This window comes from Ceratotherium simum, chromosome 13, assembly GCF_057802395.1.
Source record: "Ceratotherium simum simum isolate JZ-2026a chromosome 13, ASM5780239v1, whole genome shotgun sequence".
NCBI classification, from domain to species: domain Eukaryota; kingdom Metazoa; phylum Chordata; class Mammalia; order Perissodactyla; family Rhinocerotidae; genus Ceratotherium; species Ceratotherium simum.
In genome coordinates, this window is record NC_141912.1 from 34,844,809 (window position 1) to 34,868,131 (window position 23,323).

Consider the following 23,323-nt stretch of genomic DNA (forward strand, 5'->3'; position numbering starts at 1 on the left):
CGGGGGAGGGGGAGAGGGGAGCGGCTGGCACGTGACCTGGGTCAGCCAATCTGGGTGTTGCTGACGTGGCCGCGCGGCCCCGATGCTCTCCCCACCCCCCGGATCGGTCAGGAAGGGAGGGGCTGGGGGCTACGCCCCCTCCCCCAACACAGCTTCAGTTTCCGGGGGGGGTGACGCCCCGGATTACAACCTCCCCCCGCACCACGGCGAGGGGAACATTGGAGCCCCCCCGGAAGGTTCCAGGATCCAGGTGAGTAGGGGCCCTTGGGGGGCGGGAATGTCAGTCATTTAAGTGCTTAACCAATGGTGGGGAGTCCGTGAGGGAGATTCTTGGGGTTCATAGAAGAATCCTGAGGGTGAGAGGATTTGTCCTTCAAATAGTTTATAGCCAATGGGAGCTTGGAAGGGGGCGAGCCGGAGAGGGCCCCTCTGATGGGGGAGGGGAATGGCCAACCTCATGCCTCCATACCAATTGGAGGGCAAAGGGGCGTGGGGGCGGTGGGCCCCCCCTTTCCATTCGTTCCCTGGGGGTACAGGAGCCCGGAGCCAGGTGAGAAGGGATCCTTTTGGCGGCCGGAGGGAGGGGTGACCTAGTGGGCTGAGGAGTGGGAGTGGTGACCGGAGTTCCTACTCCTGGATGTTAATGCTTAGAGTTGGCAACCTGGGTTGTGAACTGAGATTGTTCCAGGCGCCCACTCCCTTTCTCTCCAGAGACTGGAAGGAGCATTTCTGTACTTCCTTTGTGTCAGCGGTAGGAAGCTCGCAGTCATCACATGGCATGGTGGAGGTTACGCTTCGAGTCGCTTATCGAATTTGTGTGCATTCACGTGGACACGGCCTATGGAGCCTTCTGCACAAACCTTCGTTGCCCCGGTGGGGTCTTAGTTGAGCATGTGTCTGCCCCAGGCTTGGGAGGGCTTACAGGCTGAAAGCCTGGGGTCCGCTTGGGAGCAGAAGCCAGGCCCAAGGTGGGTTTTGGGAGGGAGTAGAAATCGTGGTGTGAGACAGGAGGGAGTGAGGCTTAGGACCAGGAGTGATATCACAGCTCACAAGGTTTCGGGTTTCTCCAGGGTGGCGTTTTTTTGCCTCTTTCATCCCCTCCCCCATTCCTGAACAGTTCTCTCCTTGTGTACTGCGGGGGAGGGAACGGAAAGGAGGGAAGAGTTACTTTTCCAAATTACTGAGTAGCAGTAGCCTCCCCGGTGACTCATGTGGGGGAAGGGAGGATTGGGAGGGAGCGGGGAGCAGTGATTTTCCGGAACGCAGGGAAATAAGCCAGAGTAATGTCTGGCTGCCCTTTCGCTTTCTAAGGCCCAGTATTCTCGACCTCCTGATTTTTCTTCCCTGGCCGGCCCCCTGATGGGCCTCTGTGCAGACTTGCAAGGCCTGGGGTGGAGAAAAGCAGATCGGGGAGGCTAGGCCGCTAGGGGGAGGGGAATGGGGGGAGGGGAGAAGGCCTCTGCAAAGTTGCTGTGTCATTGCCCTCCGTGCTGCAGCCACCCGGGCGGGCCCGCATGTACGTTTGGGGCCGAGGCCTGATCCCCAGCGGGGGTTGGTGGAGGGAGAGACTCTGCTCTCCCGGTGCGCGTTTTCCCCCGCAGGGCTTGCCCTACTCGAGTGGTTGAGAAGACGGGAGACTGACGGCCATTTTAGACGAAGTAACCGAGGTTAGGGCTCAAAGGCTACCGCGAAGGAGGGAGGGTGACATGGCTGGAGCTCAAGGATCTAGGCCCTCACGAGCCCCTGGCAGGGGGGGCTCATATTCGTTGACAAATTAATTTCCTTTTTCAGAAATGCATAGCCTTCTCTTCCTTGGTAGCCAGAAAAGGGGAAATGCAGGGGGGAGACCCCTCGCCTAAAGCCCAGGTAGGGGAAATTCTTTCAGTCTCCTATGAGGGAACGGGGGCGGGGGAGCCCCAGAGATGGCTTTGAAGATCCTGACCTTGCGCTCTGGCTCTTGATGGATACAGAGCTCGTTACCCTATTCAAGACAACCAGATCGTGGGGAAGACTTAGTTGACTAGGTTGGGGGGAGGGGGCGAAACAGCTCCCAAAATGGCTCCTGCCCCTCCTCGGAGGCGGACGGCCCGGGGGGAGGGGAGGAGGGGAGAGTAGGAGGGGGAGGGCTAGTCTGAGCCGCAGCCGGCGCCTCCTCCGCTCGCCCTCCTCCCTGGCGCTGACCGATGGACCAGCCGCTCCGTGGGGAGGACTCCGGACCCTGGTGGGGGGATGGGGGGAGCCTTCCGCCCCCGCGGCGGAGGGACCCTAAGGCGGGGGTGCGGGCCTGCCCTCTGGGTGGGGGAGGGCGGTGGGGAAAGGTCTGAGCTCGCCAGGAGCGGGCAGGGTGTTCACCCTGATTCGCCTCTCGCAGGACTTGTTTTTTCCGCTCCGATCCGGACACCGGAATGAAGTTTGGGGAGGAGGTGGGTTTCATTTTATAGGGTATGAGGATGCATTTGGAAATTTTGAGCTGCCGAGGTTTTGTCAAGCAGGCAGATATTTACGTTGGTAACTGAAGGTATGAGTGGGTGGGATAGGAGAGGTGCTTGGGATGCAACTTTTTGGACGTGTAGGTTTGGTTGTCTCGGTAGGAAGCCTTTGGGAGTTAACATAGATTCTGAGAAGTGTTTTGCCTTTGTCTTTCGATTGTTTCACTTGGGGAAGGACGGGGAGAGTTTTTAAGACTCTGGCAAGCCTGTATTTTTTATTGTGGAGCATAGGAACATTAGGTTCCTTCTTTGCTACGTTCGGGAGCCCTTAGCTGTTTGCCAGAGGAGCAGGCCGCGGTTTCTAAGATGGCGTCTTCTTCCTCATTTCAGGTTCTTCACTGCAGCGGCCTCACTGCCGAGAACAACAACCCGCCGGGCATCCTGCGGCCACACCCTGGCGGGCCGAGGCTGGCTACGCCCACGCGGCCCCCTCCAGTCCTTCTGCCGTTCTGGCCAATGGAGGAGCTACGAATGGCACGACCTGCCGGAGCTTGGCAGTCGCCAGTCGCACCGGGTTTGGACGCCTGGGAAGACTTTGTTGGAAGGGGAGGCGGGGAGAGGGTGCTGCATCCCTGCCAACCTCCCTGTTTCCCTGGAGTCGCCGAACCACAGCGCAGCCAATTGGCTCAGAGACGTGGCGGGTTGCCGCTTCCCTATGGGTCTATGCGGCACTCTTCTGCCTGGTGACTGACACCTTGGAAATGAAGCTTATGACGTCATCGCCTCAGCCGACCAATAGAAAACGCTCCCGCGGAGAGGTGTTCCTCCCCCTTCGACTCTGCTTCTTCACGCGCGTGAGCGAGCGGGCGCGCGCGGAGAGGGTGGAGGAAATCTCGAGCACGGTGGCGCGCATGAGCGGCGAAGCTCCTCCCTCTTGCCTATATATAAAGGGCTGGCGCGGGGCTCGGCGGCGCCATTTCGCGCTGGAGTGGAGCAGCCTCTAGAACGAGCTGGGGGATTCTGCCACCGATACAGAGCTTTCGAGTCGTCGGGGGCCGCCATTACAATCCACGTCCATCCGCTTGGAAATGGCCTTCGTCTCGGCCTATGACTGGTCCCGGCGGACAGTACAGACCCCATAGAAGCCCCCGAAGCTCCCCTTTTTCGGGCCCCGCCCAATCCTCGGAGTCTGTCCACCCCCTCTACTCCGCCCTCAAGAGGATTTCAAAGATGGAGGCGGCGGCTCCCTAAACCACTTTTCGGGTTCATCCGCCTCCATCCAAGATCGAAACGGGACCTCGTCCGCCCTGGACGGTCCCAGCAGGAAGAGGGGATCGTTGCAGACCAACAGCGGGCAATATTGACGACGGTGTCTGGGATCAGGGGCCGTCCTAGGGTTTGAAGAGTGCGTCCCCTTTCGCTCGCCCGCCTCAGCTGAGGCCGCCGCCATTTTCTCGCTGTCCGCCTCCCGCGGAGCGCGCCAAGCTACCGGGAGTTCTCCGAGAAGCAGCGGAAGAGACTGCTTTCGTGCCGGTCCGGCGGGGGGGTTGTCGCCTGGAGGACCAAGGGCAACGGCCCCCCCCACTTCCCCGGGTTATGCTGGACCGGGCGGTAAGGGGAACCGAGGCCACCCGGACTTTGCGCGGCTGAGGGCAGCGCCGGTTCCCCGTGGTCAAGATGCTGCAAAACGTGACTCCCCACAACAAGTACGTCCCCGCGAGCCGCGTGTGGGAAGGGGACGTTGGGAGGCTGCGGCGCGCGGGTGTGGGACTTTGGGGCGCGTTCCAGTTTGGTGGCGCGGCTGTTGGCGCTCGCGGAGTGGGGTGAGCGACGGTTTGGGGACGGTGGTAGCTGCCCAGATGCAGCGTATGGAGGTCGTACAGGTGGTCAGTTCGTGCGTTCCGTTTCCCGCCGCGGTCCAGCCTTAACCGAGGCGGGGGGACTTAGCTTGGCGGCAGAATGTAATGGGGGAGGAGGACATTGATTGGGCAGCGGGTCCTGCAGGTAGTAGGTCCGGTGTCTAACGACAGTGTGTTGTAGGTTTGGGAGGGGGGTTCGTCGCCACATGTAGCGCCTTATAGGGTTGCCATGGTGATAGAGGTTCGGGGACTGGCTACGGGGATTCCCAGAGTAGGGTAGAGAGATCGCTCTCTCAGCCTGTGGGTTCTTTATGTCTAGGGGAGGTCACTGAACTGCTCGTCTTTCCGTGATGGGGTGGGTTTTGTGTTGGGACGTGTGTGTGTGTGTGTGTGTGTGTGTGTGTTTTGGTGGAGGGGGGGATGTGTTTTTGGTAGCAGTGAGTCTTGTTTAGGGACGAGGGTGGAGCTGAGGATTCTGTAGTCTAGCTTTGCGGATGTAAACAATGAGATTTGGCTGTAACGTCTTTAGTCTTGGGCCCTGGGAAGCACCTGGTTCTGAGCAGCATCAGAGGGACCGTAACCTTTAACCGCTGTTGGCCTTTGATCTTCAGAGTTGATGCCACAGTGGGAACTGTTATTTGAATTGTATTTTTTGGCGGCGGTTGGGGGGTATCTGTCACTTTTGCGAGGGAACTTGCTGACCTTGACTGTTTGGATGGCTCTATTTTTTGAGTCCCTTGGAGGGAGAAGACCGAATTTGCGAATAATATCTGGGAGCTGGCAGCTTGGTTTATTCTAGGCTGTGAAGGCTGACAAATGCTCCCTTGTCTGAGTTTTTCTTTTTCTGAAGAGTTGATAACGGTTTTCCGTTAGATTTCTGGTCCGTTTTCTGCTTTGGACTTAAGTATCCAGAGCTTCTGGAAGATGCTAATCTCTCCTGCCTGGATGGATTCTGTGATGTCTCATCAACATTTTATGAAATTTTTCTCCTGTTTTGTTCCGTTCCTCCTTTATTCGCTTTCCTCAGGCTCAGCCACCATGGCAACCACCAAGCCCCTGGTGAGGGAGGAAGCTTGGGGCTTGAGTTTCTCAGCTCCACCCATTTTGCTTAAGTTCTATCCCCATAAGGCTGAGCTTCTCAGATGGTATGCCTTATGAGCAACCATTTTGGGGCGCTTTTTTCCCCCCATTCTAGGTGAAAAGATGATAGAGCCCATCAGACTCCAGCAGGTGGGATCTGGGTAGGTATACTAAAAACACGGCAACAAAGAAAGTAGGTGGAGGGGAGACAAGAACAAAAGCTTCGCAGATTGTTTGCATCCTGATTTTGGTTAAGATTCATTTTCATAGGTTTGACCGCTTCTCACTAGGTCCTAAGCCTGGATTTATTGAGTATGTAGTGTAAATTGCGTTGTTTGCCGATTTCCATGAGATTACCACATCTAATTGTGTTTCCCATCTTCACAGGCTCCCTGGGGAAGGGAATGCAGGGTTACTGGGGCTGGGTCCAGAGGCAGCAGCTCCAGGGAAAAGGATTCGAAAGCCCTCCCTGTTGTATGAGGGATTCGAGAGCCCCACAATGGCTTCAGTGCCAGCTTTGCAACTGACCCCTGCTAACCCACCACCCCCAGAGGTGTCCAATCCCAAAAAGCCAGGACGGGTTACCAACCAGCTACAGTACCTGCACAAGGTGGTGATGAAGGCTCTGTGGAAACATCAGTTTGCATGGCCCTTTCGGCAGCCTGTGGATGCTGTCAAACTGGGTCTGCCGGTGAGTAGAGAGATGGGAGTGGGGGAGGTATGGAAATGAACAAGAGTGAGTGTGAATGGAGGTGGGCTGTATGGTATAGGTGCTGCGGCCCCTAGGGAGTTCCCATCTCTCCCTTGTAGAACAGATAGCCACCAGATTTCTGGGTCTTTGGTGCCTTGTGATTGATCCAACCTCTTGCTATCTTGGCATCTCTCATTGTGCCCTCCATGTGTCCTTCCTTAACTTTTGTGCCCTGGCTCCATTTTACAGATATCCCACCCCGGGTTGGGAGAGGACCACGGTGGCCAAAATTCTTAGCTTCTTCCTCTCCCTCATGCAGCCCGTGGATAGCCAGCCCCAGAGGTAATGTCACAGGATGGGAAGCCTTGCAGAGTGGGTGGGGGGTGGTTAGAGAAACACAATAGGGGCATCCCTATGGGTGTTAAGAATCCTGTTTCGTTTTTATCTGTCCTGTAGTTTAATGGGGGCCGCAGTTGGGGGGACTGTATATTCCTTGAAGGCATAGGGTGTGTGTGTGCATGTGTGTGTGAGAGTACGTGTGTGTTGGGGACAGTAGTTTGACTAGGAGAATAGGTGTTTATCTTTCAGTGGCTGATCTAGCTGTTCTTTTTTTAGGATTATCACAAAATTATAAAGCAGCCTATGGACATGGGGACTATTAAGAGGAGGCTTGAAAACAACTACTATTGGGCTGCCTCAGAGTGTATGCAGGATTTTAATACCATGTTCACCAACTGTTACATCTACAACAAGGTGAGTTCCCCTGTGTGCTTTAGTAGCTGAGGAGAGACAGTGCTTTTGTTATTGCTGGATATTTGCTAGATGTTTTGTTTATAATAAAGTTTGTTTTTTACTATAGAAGGTGTTCTCACAATAGTCAAGATCTAGAAAATCTGAGCTTTAAAGGGTACCGTTGAACACAGTGATGTGGTTTCAGAGATTGAGAATTAACGGTTAAGTAGAACACTTCATACTTAGGGATAGGGATAGTGGCCCTGTTTCTCAGAGAAATCTCCAGGGACCTGAGTAGACTAAGATCTATTTTCCTTGTCAGCTCTCATTGCCTTACTTCTGAACTTTTTTTCTTTGTTGTATTTTGAGGGACAGAGTTGGGAGAGAAAAAGGAAATTAGTGACCCAGTGTGGATAATTTTTCGATAGTTGATGACCAAGTTGTCGAAGGGGATGGTGGTGTGATGGCGCCAGGAATTCGTCTGAGAAAAATGGTGTCTACTTTTTGTTGATGTTTGGACCTTTTTGTTTGTGTTTCCTATAGCCCACTGATGATATTGTGCTGATGGCACAAACTTTGGAAAAGATCTTTCTACAGAAAGTGGCATCAATGCCACAAGAGGAACAAGAGCTTGTGGTGACCATCCCTAAGAACAGCCACAAGAAGGGGGCCAAATTGGCAGGTAGGAAGAGTGGGAGTCTTACTAATGGAGACCAAAAGATGGGAAAGATATCAAACTAAACTTTTTTTTTTTTGTCCCCCAGCACTCCAGGGCAGTATCACCAGTGCCCATCAGGTGCCTGCTGTCTCATCTGTGTCTCATACAACCCTGTATACTCCACCACCTGAGATACCTACCACTGTCCTCAACATTCCCCACCCATCGGTCATCTCTTCTCCCCTTCTCAAGTCCTTGCACTCCGCTGGACCCCCGCTCCTTGCTGTCTCTGCAGCTCCCCCAGCCCAGCCCCTTGCCAAGGTATAGATCCCTGGATTTCTTCTGCACAACTGGGAGGGAAGCGTTTTGAGGTGGACCCAGGATAAAAGCTTCCATGTTGTTTTTCCCTGCAGAAAAAAGGGGTAAAGCGGAAAGCAGATACTACCACCCCTACGCCTACAGCCATCCTGGCTCCTGGTTCCCCAGCTAGCCCTCCTGGGGGTCTTGAACCTAAGGCAGCACGGCTTCCCCCTGTGCGTAGAGAGAGCGGCCGCCCCATCAAGCCCCCACGCAAAGACTTGCCTGACTCGCAGCAACAACACCAGAGCTCCAAGAAAGGAAAGCTATCAGAACAGTTAAAACATTGCAATGGCATTTTGAAGGAGTTACTCTCTAAGAAGCATGCTGCCTATGCCTGGCCTTTCTATAAACCAGTGGACGCTTCTGCCCTTGGCCTGCATGACTATCATGACATCATTAAACACCCCATGGACCTCAGCACTGTCAAGGTACCCACTGCATGGGGCAGATGGGAAGCTCAGGCAGTGATTGGAACCCTAGGGATCAATAAAACAGTCACTTCTTATGGGCACACAGCAGTTTTTGATTCTTCGTATTTTATTTTCACAAAATAGTAATAGGACAAAAAGTCAAGTACTTAATAAAATGAGTCCATATTTCCTGGAGTTTGAAACAGTATGGTGGGTATAGTCTTCAGAGCAACACCATTAATGTACAATTAAGTCCTGCTTATTGGGAGTGTTGAGTTTAGGAAGTTAGGGGGTAGGAGGGTAGTCAGTGGCCATCTACCCTCCCCTTTCACGTAGAAATGATTTGTTTTTCTAGACATAGGTATTTCTTCAACCCACCTAAATTCCTTTGACTTCAGACCTGAATCCCAGGGTGTGCGTAGATCCTTAAGGTCATCCTTACTGTGCTCTCAGAGAGGGCTACTCTTGCGATGTCTGGGGTTGGCAGGGCAAGGTGAGTCTCCCTGCCTGTGCAGCTTCTGATGCTGCCTCCTTCTGCAGCGGAAGATGGAGAATCGTGATTACCGGGATGCACAGGAGTTTGCTGCTGATGTGCGGCTTATGTTCTCCAACTGCTATAAGTACAACCCCCCAGACCACGATGTTGTAGCCATGGCACGAAAGTTACAGGTGAGTGTCAAGGTTGGAGTTAGAAGAATAAATGGGTCTGGGGAGAGAGAGATTGTTATCTGTGCTGCACAAGCTTAACGTGAGGCTCTCCTAGTCTGTCTAACAGTTGTAAATTGGAGCTGTACCACGAGGCAGCTGAGTGTGATCAGGGCACAGTCCACCAGCATGGTTTTTAGTCTCTCTCTCTCTCTCTAGGATGTATTTGAGTTCCGATATGCCAAGATGCCAGATGAACCACTGGAACCAGGGCCTTTACCAGTCTCTACTGTCTTGCCCCCTGGCTTGGCTAAATCATCTTCAGAGTCCTCCAGTGAGGAAAGTAGCAGTGAGAGCTCTTCTGAGGAGGAGGAGGAGGAAGATGAGGAGGATGAAGAGGAAGAAGAGGAGAGTGAAAGCTCTGACTCTGAGGAAGAAAGGGCTCATCGCTTGGCTGAACTACAAGAACAGGTATATATATTGTCACTTTAATTTCCTGGATAAAAGATTCATGGCCTAAATTTCTTTTCCTTTTTGTCTTTCATTCTACTTTTTTTTTCCCATTTCACGGATTCTTTTTCTTCTTTAGCTTCGGGCAGTACATGAACAGCTGGCTGCCCTGTCCCAAGGCCCAATATCCAAGCCCAAGCGGAAGAGAGAGAAAAAAGAGAAAAAAAAGAAACGGAAGACAGAGAAGCATCGAGGCCGGGCTGGGGTGGATGAAGATGACAAAGGGCCTCGGGCCCCCCGCCCATCTCAGCCCAAGAAGTCCAAGAAAGCAAGTGGCAGTGGGAGTGGCAGTGCTGCTGCACTAGGCACTCCTGGCTTTGGACCTTCTGGAGGAAGTGGCACCAAGTGAGTTCTAACAGGGTAGGAGGCAGAGATGAGCTTGGCTATTTCTATAATTTTTCTTGGGGGTGCTTTCTCCCACCCCTTGCAAAGTTTTCTTTAAACCAGAGATCAGTGAACTCTGTAAATAGCCAGATGACAAATACAGACTTTGAAGACCATAGGGTCTCTCAGAGCTACTCAGCTCTTCCAGTGTGGTATGAAAGCAGCCATAGGTGACATGTAAACGTGAATATGGCTGTGTTCCAATAAAAATTTATTTACAAAAACAAGTGGCAGGCCAGATTTGTTCCTTGACCATTGTTTGCTTGCCCGGTCTCTAAACTAATGAATCTGTACTATCTTTTACTTATTTTCCACAATTAGGGGTCGGTTAGCACTTTAGGGAGGAAAAAGATACACTTACACCAGTATAACTATATCTGATTCTCAGAGCCCAAAATAAATGTAAAATGTTTGGCAAGTGAGAAGCTCTGCTTACGTAATACAGTGTCCCAGTAGCGCACCTTTGGCTCACCCATCTGCCTTAGTGGAAAAAACAGAACCTCCACTCCAGGCAGGAAATCTGATTACTGGTTTGAAAACAGTGGAAGCATGTTGGGAAAAGTTGTTGATGCTTTCCCAGCTGACAGTTTTCTTTTGCCCATAGACCTCCCAAAAAGGCCACAAAGACAGCCCCACCCGCCCTGCCTACAGGCTACGATTCAGAGGAGGAAGAAGAAAGCAGGCCCATGAGTTATGATGAGAAGCGGCAGTTGAGCCTGGACATCAACAAGTTACCTGGAGAGAAGCTGGGTCGAGTTGTGCACATAATACAAGCCAGGGAGCCCTCTTTACGTGACTCAAACCCAGAAGAGATTGAGATTGATTTTGAAACGCTCAAGCCATCCACGCTTAGAGAGCTTGAACGCTACGTCCTTTCCTGCCTACGAAAGAAACCTCGGAAGCCCTACAGTGAGTAAATGAGGTCCATCAGTTAACCTAGCAATCGGTTCTGAGGACAGTTGAGAAAAGGGTAGTAGGGTGTGCTTGCTGCACTCATGATTGATTGTCAGCTCCCAGGATGAGGGGATGCATTAGTTGCCTCCCAAGGTTCAAGAAAGGAACTTGGCAAAATCAGGAAGCAGTAAAACTGGGATGCTTGCTACAATCTTAGTCCTGATAGCGTTTCTTTTTCTAGCCATTAAGAAACCTGTGGGAAAGACAAAAGAGGAACTGGCTTTGGAGAAGAAGCGGGAACTAGAAAAGCGGTTACAGGATGTTAGTGGGCAGCTCAATTCCACCAAAAAGCCCCCCAAGAAAGGTGAGTATTCTATAAGTAACTGTAAATTTGTCACATCTTGCCCTCTTAACTGCCTTTTCTTGAGAAATGGAGATGAGACTGATTGTCTTTACCCTTCAACTTTGTTTTGCAGCAAGTGAGAAAACAGAGTCATCCTCAGCACAGCAGGTAGCAGTGTCACGCCTCAGTGCTTCCAGCTCCAGCTCAGATTCCAGCTCCTCCTCTTCATCTTCCTCTTCTTCAGACACCAGTGACTCAGACTCTGGCTAAGGGGCCAGGCCAGATGGGGCAGGAGGCTCCGCAGGACCGGACCCCTAGACCACCCTGCCCCACCCCTTCCCTCCCTTGCTGTGACACTTCCTCATCTCACTCTCCCTCCCCCCTACTGTAGGAGAGCTGGCTCTGCAGGGGGGAGGGATACTGAAGGAGAGACATAAATGGACAAAATAAGATTGAGTTCTCAACCCCATTGAGAGTGACCTCCTGGGCATAGAGCCCCCATTCAAAATGACTGGCGCTGGGCAGAAGAACAGGGTGGGAGTGGGCAAAGGCCCTGATAATGGGGTTACCTGAGGCCATAGCTGCCCTGTTCTCGCTTGTAAGGGCCCTGTTTTGAGATTGATTGTTCTAATTTATTTTAAGCTAGATAAGGCTGAGGGGGGTGGGGCCATGGTCCCCTCGGCCTCCATGGGGAGGGAAGAAGGGAGAGCTCTTTTTTTACGTTGACTTTTTCTTTTCTATTCTGTTTTCCCTTTTCCTTCTGCTCCATTTGGGGCCTCTGGGGGTTTCAGTCATCTCCCCATTTGGTCCCCTGGATTGTCTTTTCTTTGTCTGTTGATTCTAACTTGTAAATAAAGAAAATATTATTCAAGTTTTGAGTTAGTTATCTTAATAACATTTGTTTCTGTAGTGCTTCAGAAGGAACATGATAGAATTAACTGAGTGAAAATTCTGAGGAAAGTATTCCTGAGTGAGAAAAAGGAAGAGAGCCACCCTGTAGTTGGATTGTGTCTTATTCTTTAAATAAATCAGGCTGTTGCTGTGGTGAGAGAAGTAAATATATGTGTCCTTGGTAAAATGAATCTTTTAAAATAACCAGTTCATGATATGCTCTGGTTTAAATGAGAAAAGCAAACCCTCTGGCTCATTCATGCCTTAACTGAGAGTTTTGAACTCAAGATTTGAGGTAGGCTCTGAGCGTTTCCTTTATGATGCTGGATATGTGGATTGTCTCCTGAACATTTAAAAGATGTGAAAGGGATGGGAGGTAGCCAACAGCAGGTGATTTTTGCGTTGGGCCTCTTCCCTGAGAAGGCAGTTGTGCCTACTTCAGTAATCTGCTGCTTTGGCCCCAGATTGCAGATTTGCAGAGCCCTGCATAGTTTATTAATAGAATGCCAGTTCAGAGCATTCCAGCAGTTTTTACCAAATTCAAATCACAGAAATAACTTTCCAAAAGTCGACCCCTTTTGCTAAGGAGAGAGGGGCAGAATAGTTCAAGGAGCTAGGTTGTGTGGGAATTGGGGGTTACAGACTGCAGAAGTAAAACATTTAGCTTGATATAATGGACCACAGTAGGAAACCTGAATTTTGAAATAAAGTTCTAGGAGTGGGGGGTGTAAATAAAGCAAATGGTTTATCCTGCCCTAAATGTTGCCAGAAGCAAGGTATAGGGTGGAATCTGGGGGAGAACGTAATGAAGATGTTGAAAGTAGCAGTAAATTGGGCTGTAGCAGTGATTTCTCAACCTTCATTGCATGTTTGTACTCCTACCAGTATAGCTTTTAAAAGCTATTGCAGTTTCTGGATTGTATCCTTATGAATTATTCGTAAAGGGGCCTGCGCAACAGTTTTCAAAAGTTCAAAGAGAATGGTAGCACACAACCAGGGTTGAGAACCTCTTGTTAATGGTTTGCAAACCACTTAGTCTGGGGAGGAGACCCCTGATTGAGCTTTTTGTCTGGTTTAATTGTGGAGCTCAGTGAGTGAACTCTTTAGCTCCCTATGGACTGTGGTCCTCTTGAGAAGAGTCATAGAAAAGATTTTGAAAACTCAAGAGTGGTGCGGGTAAAATAGAAATTATTTTACTTAAGTCTAAAACGATACTGAAGTTAAGATTTCAATTGCATGCATGTCTGTATGTTGAGAATTATATCTAGTTTCAAAGGGAAATTTAAGGTTTGAGCTGGATTAGTTTTGGGAGGAGGCTAGTTCTAGAATCTTAAGACCCTCTGGCTGCATCACCTTCTGTTCATGTGCTTTTAAGACTTTTATTGCAGTTTGGGAAAATAAAAATTGCAGTTATCAAAAGATGAGTTTGACACTGTACTTTTGGAGGCACCTTAGTATATAGAGCCCTATGAACTGAAGCCAGAACAACCCTAAATGCTGTACGAGGAGGAGACCTGGCTCATCTCCTTGACTGCAGAACAGGCTGAGACTGGGAAAGAATGGCTCTGGACCTGTGTCACCTCCCACCCTGCCATGTTAGTTTATAGGCAGTTTATAGATGTTCATGGATTTCCTGACTCGATATTTTGGTTAAAAAAAGTCCTTGCCCTGGTCCCTGGCTCTTGAGGTTTCAGTTTGTTCTTTGATTTGCTTTTTGTTTAGTTGAGTTTACTGGTCCAAGCCCCAGCTCTACCCCATCCCACCCCCTTAAGGCATTGTAGTAGTTTCAGGAGTCAGATTGAGTGCCGTCTTGGTTGGGATTACTGCCTTCCAAGGTTAACAAGCACCATCTCCAGCACAACTAGAAGAATGCAACAGTAGAGTCATGCATTATTTCCTCCCATGCTCTTTCCAGCTCTTGGAATCATGGGTTCCACTGCCTGTGCTTTTTTTTTCTTCCTCTCATGCCATTTGCTTCTCTTTAATGCTTCCATAGGAAGTATTTATTCAGTCGGCACGTTTTATTGAGTTCTCTTGATTGCTTTTTATTTTTCAACAAACACCGTTAGGTCAATAGACCTAGACACTGCCAAACTGCGAAGTCAGGAGGTGTGGAGGTGAAGATAACAAAGAAGACAAGGCCCTGTCCTCGTGAAGCCTTCTCCGTCAATAAAGAGTGTAATTATTAACTATCGTGGTACAGTGATTGTACTGACTGGCTCCAAGATAAAGGCAAGATTTGGTCTTCCCAGACTCTTCATCTTTATTACACCCAATGTGTGGACCCCAGTCCTAGACCTGCCAATCTTGCTCTTGGATTCCCTCAGGACTTTCTAGATTGGAAAGCCCTGTTTCCCTGAGGGACCAGCATGAGGGGCTCCCAGGACAAGGACCAGAGCTGGTTGGAGTTAGTCTCTGGGGCTTGCCTAAGATAACCTGAGGGAGGTCTCCCTGAGCAATGAGAGGAGGACTGTTAAAGAGGTGGGGAGGGTAGAAGGGAATTGATCTGATGTCTCTGATCTCACATCTTTGCTTCTTTCCTCTTTCCTGGATCATCACCCTAGTTCAAGCTCTGCAAAATCCCACTAGCTGGTCTCCGGCACTGAGTAAGACAGTTTGCTGTCTCCGTAGTTTGTATGCTGTTAGTAGGGAAAGGGGCAACATTAGACAACCAATCAGTTTGAAATAAAAATTACAAGTTCTAGCAGCGCAACATGCAAGGATCTACAAAGAATTGAGAAGAGAGGGTTCTGTCTGAGAGATCTTTAACCTGAGATCACTTCAGACAGATCTCAGAAGGATGAGTAGTGTTTGTATCGGGGGGAGGGCAGTGAACATTGCCAGCAGAAGAGACTGATGGTAACTGCCTGAATGCAGGTGGTGCTGAAGCAGCAAGATGAAAGAGGGAGGCTTCCAGACACGGCCAGAGAGATGGGCAGAGCTAGGTCAGGGAGGGCGTGTAGGCCACAATAAGAATTTGAATTTTATCGTAAATACTTTAGACTTTAATAATAGCTCTCACTTGTTGAGCACTTAGTATGTGCCAAGATAAAAACAACCTGCAAACTCATTATAGTCCTCATAGTCCTGTGAGGTGAGTCTTTATCTCTATTTAACGGATGAAGAAATGAGGCTGAAAGAGGTTAAAGAACTTGCCCAAGTGTCATAAACACATCCAGTGAGTGCTGGAGGTGGGATCTGAACCCAGCAATCTGGCTTCAGGAAGTATTACACTAGAATTCCAATACTGTGGGCTGGTGGGAGCTAGGAGAGACATGCTCGGGAGAAATTGGAGTAGAGAGAATCATGTTGAGTTTGTGGGGCATTGAGAATGGATGCAAAGTGATAATCGAGAAAGCAGTTGCAGCAGTCAGTCCCAGCAAATGAGGATAGTGGTCCAGAATGGAGAGGCAGCAATGTGGATGAAGAGACGTGGAGAGAGTTGAAAACTGTAGGAGATAAAATGGATGAGGCTATTCCCTGAAAGTTCTTATTTTATCTCTGCATACCAAAGGAAGAGCAGAGTTGTATATGTCTCTATCCCTCAGAGTCCCAGAGCTTTCCAGTAGTGGAAGTTTGATAGTTTGTTGACTAAAGGCGTGCCACCTGGCTGGCTGGCACATTAGAATGAAACTCCAACAAGGCTTGCCTAAGGGGCCAGAGTTCTGAGGCACTTGTTGATGGCCATAGAGGATCTTTGGCGCCACCTGGTGAGCATGTTACCTGTGGCTTCCTCCTGAATGTCTTCTAAATATTTTTGTGCCCACCCTCCCATCTTTAGGTTCTTTCCTTTCCTTCTTACTTTCCTATAGGTCAGCTCTTGAAACCTAAACCTTCGCTTTTATGACCCAGAGGTCTTTATCTCCCTTTCCCTCTGAAGCATCTCCTGTGGCTTCCCCCAGCTTCGTTGACACCTCTGCTTCCCAGCTCGCATACTTTTCTGACAGCCCCTCTTAGTCAGCTTCTCTAAAGTCTCTGCCTCAGCCTTCCATGAGATGTTGTTGTCCCTCATATTAAATACCTTCCTTGGTCCTCTTCTCTTTATTTGCACAGTATTTCTAAGCAATTTTACCCATTCCTCTTGAGGCAACGCCCACCCATAAAATCTGTCTCTGTCCAGACCTTGCTCCAAAGTTCCAGGTCTGTTTTTCAACTGCCTAATGGCAATGTCCCGTAGGCTTCTGGCGCTCAATACGTATCCAGAAAGGATCCCATCTCTTTTCCCAAACATGTCCCTCTGTGAGTTACCTGTTTATGTAACAAGCACTCATACAGAACTCACTGGTATGCCAGACATTAATGAGCGCCTCTACAGATAAGTCCTCATAATAACCGCACGAGGTAGTTAGATACTCATGACCCTTTTATAGATGAGGAAACTGAGGCTCAGAGCCATTCAGTAACAGTTCTACAGTGGATAAGTAGCAGAGCCAGTATTATTAATGTTTTTTCATGCTCCCAATCATTTGAGCCAGAGCCCCGTTATCTGCCTAGAGTTCTCCCTCTCTCTATCCCCTCCTCTGTTCAGCCATCAAGGCCAACTGACCCTTCCTCTATCACTTCTCTCCTATCAGTGCCCCCCTCAGGCTGGACTGTCACAACTCTCTTCTTACTAGTCTGTCCACACATTTATTTCCATCTAATCCATCCCCCCATTGTCGCTGCCAGAGAGATCCTTTAGAAAATAAATCTGATCATGTTGCTTATTACCCTTAAGGTTTAAACTCCTTTGCAAGGCCTACGTGGCCTCTATCTAGCACTCTTTACCTCTACAAGGTTATACCCATCATACACCCCAACTTGAACTCTGCTCAAGTCAGAGCAAAGATAGGTCTCCCCGTGAACATGTTGCTCTCTGCCTGGAATCTCTTCTTTCCCCCATCAACACATCCTACATAATCTCCAAAAACAGCTTGTTGCCTCCACTATAAAGACTTTCCTCACCGTCCTTGCATCCCCCATGACACATACACACACACTTCTCAAAGGACCTATCGAGCTTCGAACTATGTAGTAGGCCCTCTCCATTCAACCACTATCCTGTCTCCAGACTCCAGCAGGAGTGTCTAGCATGGAGTTAAAGTGGCCTCTCTATCGTGACTGTTCTGCTCACCAGCCTTTGAGGACTATCCCAGTGAACAATTAGACTGATAACTTCCATTTTCAGTTCACATGTAACTTCCTTCCTCCTTAATTTTGCCCCCTTGTACATACATGTATCCCACAGCTCCTTTGTGGGGTGGTAGGGACTGTGTCTGGTTCTTTATATCCTTAACCTGTCCAGTGCCTGGGGAAACTGTTTAAATATAAGTGTAAATGATGGTTAAACCACCTCTTGGCATTTGCATCCACCCAGGTACCACAGCACAGATCCCAAAAAGAGGCTCATCAGCCCTGCCCTAGGGCTGGCAGCCCAGAGCTGAGGTCTGGACAGGGTCTATCATCAAGGTATGGGCAATGTAGAGTAAACCAACTGTCCCAGGTTTGTCCAGGGCTGAGGAGTCTTCCAGACATGGGACTTTTAGCAATAAAACTGGGAAAGTACTGGGCAAATGGGGGTGAGTGGTCTCGTCATGAATGGGAGACATTATCACTTCGGCCATGTAGGGAGATAGTGAGAGCTAACCTACACTAGGCTTTATTATTGTTCAGGCCCTATGCTTGTCACTTTACGTACTTCATCTCATGATTCTCACAGCATTCAGTTCCTAATCATTAGACTCTATTATGCCCATTTAATAGAAGAGAAAACAGAGGCTCAGAGAGGTATATTAACTTGACCTAAATCATTGGTTCCAAAGTCCATGTCTTGTGGCTATACCATGTTATTTCATAGGTCCATCCACCACCGTCTTCCCTCATGCCCTGTCCCCTCCCCACTGTGCCAGTAGACCTCCCTCCTTGGGGTACCAGGCCTGTCACCTCCAGTGAGACCTCATTTCAACCTAAGGTAGCCAAGATTAGAATAGCTCCTTGTGCAAGTCAGAGAAACCCATCATCCTTGCCAAAGTTCAAGTATTTTTGTGTCCTTGTATAGCTAGTAAATATTTATACATAATAAAGTATTTCTCACATGTGCATGCCAAATGAGGACATTGCTAATCTTGTCAAGTAAGCTAATGTTTAATTTGAGGTTGGATAAGAATTTTTGCCAGGTGTTCATTTGAAAAAAGAGTGTTACCAAAGTGCTCTTCTATCAGCTGTAACTGTCCACCTCAGAGAGTCAGTTGCTATCATAATTTCTGAGACTATGAGAATGTAACCACTGGCTAATTAATGAACACTTTCTCCTCTTCTGCCCCAGCAATGTGTATATTAGAACTGCCTTCCGCATAAAAGCAGGTTGTAGAGACACTGAGGATTCCTCCAGAAATGGTTATTACCTGTCTCCTTGCCTAGTCTGTTTCTCATCCAGAGTTGCTGCAAAAAAGGAGACAGTTTCACAGTTTCTCTCATCCCTTTTCTTCTCCCTCTCCAAAAGAAAAAAGCAGTTTCCTAAGTTTGCTTGTATGCTTTTAACTCTAAGTAACCCCAGGAAAATGAAACGTAAAAAGTTCCTCACAGTCATAAAGGGCCAGGAAGTCCTGCATCTCCATCAGAGTGAACCTTCGTGCTCTTTGATGGGAAGTAGAATGATGGTTGTTCTCCCAGGTCCGTGGTTCCCACGACATATTGTTCTACATTCTTGATTTGAGAAAGAACAAGCATTGCCCGATCCCCCTACTCCCTTTGGTTCCTGTATCAGGTTTCTGGTTGCACCTGCTGCCTTCCAGAAGGAACTCTCCTTACTTGGCCCCCACTTCCCTGGCATCTGGTGAGTGACCTGGTGCTGAGACTGATCATGAACTTTTGCTTACACTTCCCCTTAAAATTTTGCATCCTTTTCTGGACCTAATTCCAGCCACAATGACCCAACCCACTAATTTGCTGTTATTGAATGCATCTCCCACCCCTCAGGCTAATCCCCAGTATTATAGTCTTCCATCACGACCTTTGGTCTCACAAATAGACCCTGCAGAGCCCCACAACGACTTAACCACTGGTTTGGCCAGGAGAAAAATTAAGTGAAGGAAATAATGATGAGTAACTGAAGGAGCAGCTTGTGGTTGAGAGGCTAGCTCAGAGTGCAGTTCTGAGAGTGGGAGTGGTGGCGAAGGCTTACTTCAGAGTAAGGTGGAAAACAAACCAGAAAGGACCTTGTTTCTGCAGAGTCCAGGGAAGCTGAGAGAGAAGGAAAAAGCCAGGGAAAGGGCATCGACACTTACTGAGCCCTTGCTATCGGCCGGGCGTTTTGATGGGCATTTTCATAGTTATCTTGTTTAGTCCACAGAACATCCCTGTCACATATGTATTATTATTCCTGTTGTAGAGATGCAGAAACTCTAACTTAATGTGCATAAGATCATAGAGCTACTGAAACAGGATGAGGTTGATTTAAAGTTTATATTCTTTCTTCTATGCCAAAAGTTTCTGGTTATATTCTAGATTAAAAAGGAATTCAGACGTGAAATTTAGAAAAAACATCCAGACATGTTAATTCCACCAACCTGAACTGAAGAATAAGGCTGGAGATACATGCACACGCGCGTGCACACACACACACACAAACACACACCTCTATACCTATCTATCTACCTACCTACCTACCTATCATCTATCTTTTTAGATATAGCTTCTGCCCAAGATTCCACCATGCTGTAGAAAATTAATTTTTTTTTTACCAAGCCAACTAAATTGAGCTTAGCTGAAGAATTATTAGGAAGTGTGAAGACACAAAGAAGAAATGAAACGACCTTCCTCCACAAGTATAGTTGAGGGAATTCCCAGGGATGGCCTTTGTTGTGTGAAGAGGAAGAAGACTGAGTGGAAATTATTCACTTTGAACTGAGTAATATCTGAGTGGTGACTATTTATACCTACCATCCCTCCTAACCATCCCTTCAGGCTTGGCTTGGAGACTGAGACCTTTATGAAGGAAGAGGCCTATGGGAACCAGGATGTAGGAGGTGGATGGTGAAGCAGATGGGCTGTGACCAGGTGGACAGGTCTGTGAAAGGGAAGTGGAGGAGGAGGGGAGATCTGGGCTTGTACTGACTGTGTAAGAAGGATGACGAAAATTATAGACCAGGAATAAAAATTACAAGAACTTTGTAAGATTTTGGAAACTTAATACTTTCTCCATTTTTCTATTTTTACTGATCTTGTCTGTTTTCTGATTGGGATTGGCAATAAAATCTCAAACATGGAGGAAAGTACTAAGTTACAAACCATCTTAATACTTTTACAGTTGAACTTATTCGTGGTGTTCCTGAGATGACTATAGGCTGTGTTATAGTCACTTTTGACTACAGAACACTTTGTTCAAAGGATAAGATATTGATAAAGCAATTGTAGGACTCCCAAGATAAAATGAGGCTACACTTTGAACCTGGGGATGAAAAAGTTGTTGGAAGAAATGGTCAAATTTCATGTGTGTATTTAATAACCATGTAATGGAACAAAAAAATTAAAGGCGTTACATCATGCTTATTTTAATTAAAACAAAAGAACAGAATATTGAAATTATTTTTATATTTAAATTACAAAATGTCTATTACAGAAGAGTAAATATTCGATAGGTGACATACATCAACTCATGGGTTCAGGACTCCAGTGATCTCTCATTTAATTTCCAGCTATTTTTAAGTGTGGCATAGCATTACAAACACACACAAACACACACATACAGACACACTTTTTGTTATGAAAATTCCAAACATACAGAAAAGCTGGAAAAAGTACAAAGAACTTGAATACCCATACGTAGATTCAACAACCCTCAAGATTTTGCCATATTTGTTTCAACTGTGTGTGTGTGTGTATGTATCTGAATCCATTTCAAAATAAAGACATCATGGCATTTTATCCCTAAGTACTTTAGCATAAAGATGTCTTGCTACAAGGGGCCGGCCCGGTGACATAGCGGTTAAGATCGCGCTCTCCGCTTTGGCGGCCTAGGGTTTGCAGTTTTGGATCCCGAACATGGACTGACGCACCACTTATCAAGCCATGCTGTGGTGGCGTCCCACATAAAGTGGAAGAAGATGGGCACGGATGTTAGCCCAGGGCCAGTCTTCCTCAGCAAAAAGAGGAGGATTGGCAACAGATATTAGTTAGCTCAGGGCTAATCTTCCTCACACACAAAAAAAGATGTCTTCCTATATATCCACAGCACCATAATCATACTGAACAGAACTGAAAATAATTTCCTAAGATCATTGATTACGCAGTCCATATTCAGATTTTCACTTTTGTCTCAGAAATGTTGTTATATCTGATTTCTCCCAAAGATATTGCCAAGCATCACCCACTAAATTTAACTGAAATATTTAGTGTCTTAATCTCCCCTTCCCACATTTTTTACATTGTCTTTTTAAAGAGAGCAAGCCAGTTGTCTTGTAGAATATCTCACATTCTAAATTCGTGATTATTTCTTCATGGTTTCCTTTGACTTATTCCTCTATCCCATGTATTTTCTATAAAGTAGAACTTTGAACTGAAGGCTTGATTAGATTCAGATTAAAGGTTTTTTGACAGTAATTCTTCATGGGTGATGCTCCATACTTCACTTTTCATTTCATCAGGAAGCAAATGTTGTCCCATTATTGGTGAGGCCACGTTTGATCACTGAGTTGAGGTAGTGACAGCTGGATCTCTCTCCTCTGTACAGACACCTTCTCTCCTTTGTCAATTGCAAACAATCTCTGGGCACCAAGTTTTGGCATGATGTGACTCTCCAGTTCCCCATTATCTGTTCTCCTAATAGTTTTAATATCTATGATGTCTTCCCTGAATCAATTATCACATTAGGGTTGCAAAATGCTGATTTTATAATGCTGTTATTTCTTCTACATTTATTAGCTGGCAGTCATCTTAAAGGAAGAACTTTTCTCATCGATGGAACTACAGTTCCTTCTGAAAAGTCGGGACATATGCTTGTTTTCTTTAAGTACTAATTTTCTGCGTTAAGAATTAGATTATCACATCCAGTTGTGATAGAAAAGTTTTGTCGTTGTTGCTTGTTTCTTTTATCTTTATTATTATTATTAGGGACTCATGGATTTTTATATATTCAATGTGTTTAAGTTGATTATAATAATTTTTTGATGCTCACATTGTCCCAAATTTGGCCAATGGGAACCCCCTCAAGCTGGCTGCTCTTTTCTTTTGACATGACTCTATAGTCTTTGAGCACTTCCTTGTTTTCTGAAACAAGCTTGTTTTGTATTTTCCCTAACCCAGACCTGAAATCGATCACTTCTCTAAAAAGGTCCCTTTTCTTTTATTGGGAAATGGATTTAGAAACCACAATCTGTGCACTAGGGGTGCTCACTGCTACTGAGGTATCATTGCTTCCGGGTTCTTTCATTTGCTAGAGCTAGGAGATATATATATATTTATAAATCATGAGTTTAAATCGACATTTCTAATCCAAATTTACTATTAGTGTTTTTAATTCAGCTACTTTTTTCTTCCTTTTTATACACTAAAAATCTTGGTTCCTAATTACATTACATCAATAATTACTGATTTACTTTATCCTATAATATGCATAAGGTAGTTTCAAAATAATAATACAATATTACTATTAATGATAAAACTACTGAATGATCTTCAAAGTTTTTAGTAGTTCTTTTTGTTCTTAGAATATATTCCATGGGGCTGGCCCCATGGCGTAGCAGTTAAGTGCGCGCGCTCCGCTGCTTGTGGCCCCAGTTCAGATCCTGGGCCCTCACCGATGCACCGCTTGTCAAGCCATGCTGTGGTGGCGTCCCATATAAAGTGGAGGAAGATGGGCACAGATGTTAGCCCAGGGCCAGTCTTCCTCAGCAAAAAGAGGAAGATTGGCATGGATGTTAGCTCAGGGCTGATCTTCCTCACACACAAAAAAAGAATATATTCCACTAAGAATACACAGTGGAATATGACTTCTAATATCAGTTAAAATAATTCTTTTCTCTCTGTGGTTCAGTTGTTTCTGTTTGTTTTAAATTTTAGGTTTTTTTGTTTGATTTTTATAAAAGTTGTAAAGCACTCATATGTTTCAAAAGTCAATAGTCGCTTTTATTCCTGTTGCCTCAAACTCATTCCCTAAATTCTATTCTCCTTTCCCCTCACTTTTAACAATTTCTAGTTTATCCTTCCAGTGTGACTTTTTGAAAATAAATATCTCCTCTCTTTTTTACTCCAAATGTAGCACATACTATATACATTCTTTTGTATCTTGCATTTTCCACTACATCCTAGAGACCCCTCCACATCAGCTCAAAGAGATCCCCTTCATTCTTTCTAACAGCTTTATGCTGCTCTACTCTGTGGATGTACCACAGCTTTTTCAACTATTCCACTCTTACTGGGCATTTCCAATCTTTTGCTATTATCAAAAATGGCATATCAT

The 23,323-nt window shown here is 47.1% G+C and overlaps 1 protein-coding gene across 4 annotated transcripts; it reads left to right on the top strand.

The window, feature by feature from the left end:
• The first annotated feature begins 103 nt into the window (after positions 1–103).
• On the top strand, positions 104–11,868 carry BRD2 (bromodomain containing 2). 4 transcript variants are annotated; one of them, XM_004424292.3, is made up of 15 exons: positions 1,516–1,667; positions 1,792–1,866; positions 2,372–2,423; positions 2,820–4,135; positions 5,756–6,059; positions 6,675–6,812; positions 7,335–7,473; positions 7,556–7,770; positions 7,863–8,237; positions 8,760–8,888; positions 9,084–9,335; positions 9,454–9,719; positions 10,363–10,667; positions 10,894–11,016; positions 11,129–11,868. In XM_004424292.3, the coding sequence occupies exons 4-15, from the start codon at positions 4,107–4,109 to the stop codon at positions 11,263–11,265; spliced, it is 2,412 nt and encodes an 803-aa protein (XP_004424349.1). In that variant the 5' UTR covers positions 1,516–1,667; positions 1,792–1,866; positions 2,372–2,423; positions 2,820–4,106; the 3' UTR covers positions 11,266–11,868. The 4 variants fall into 4 exon arrangements, with proteins under 4 accessions (XP_004424348.1, XP_004424349.1, XP_087294545.1 ...); XM_087438419.1 differs by lacking the exon at positions 2,372–2,423; XM_004424291.3 differs by lacking the exons at positions 1,516–1,667; positions 1,792–1,866; positions 2,372–2,423 and adding an exon at positions 104–250.
• The last annotated feature ends 11,455 nt before the right edge of the window (positions 11,869–23,323 follow it).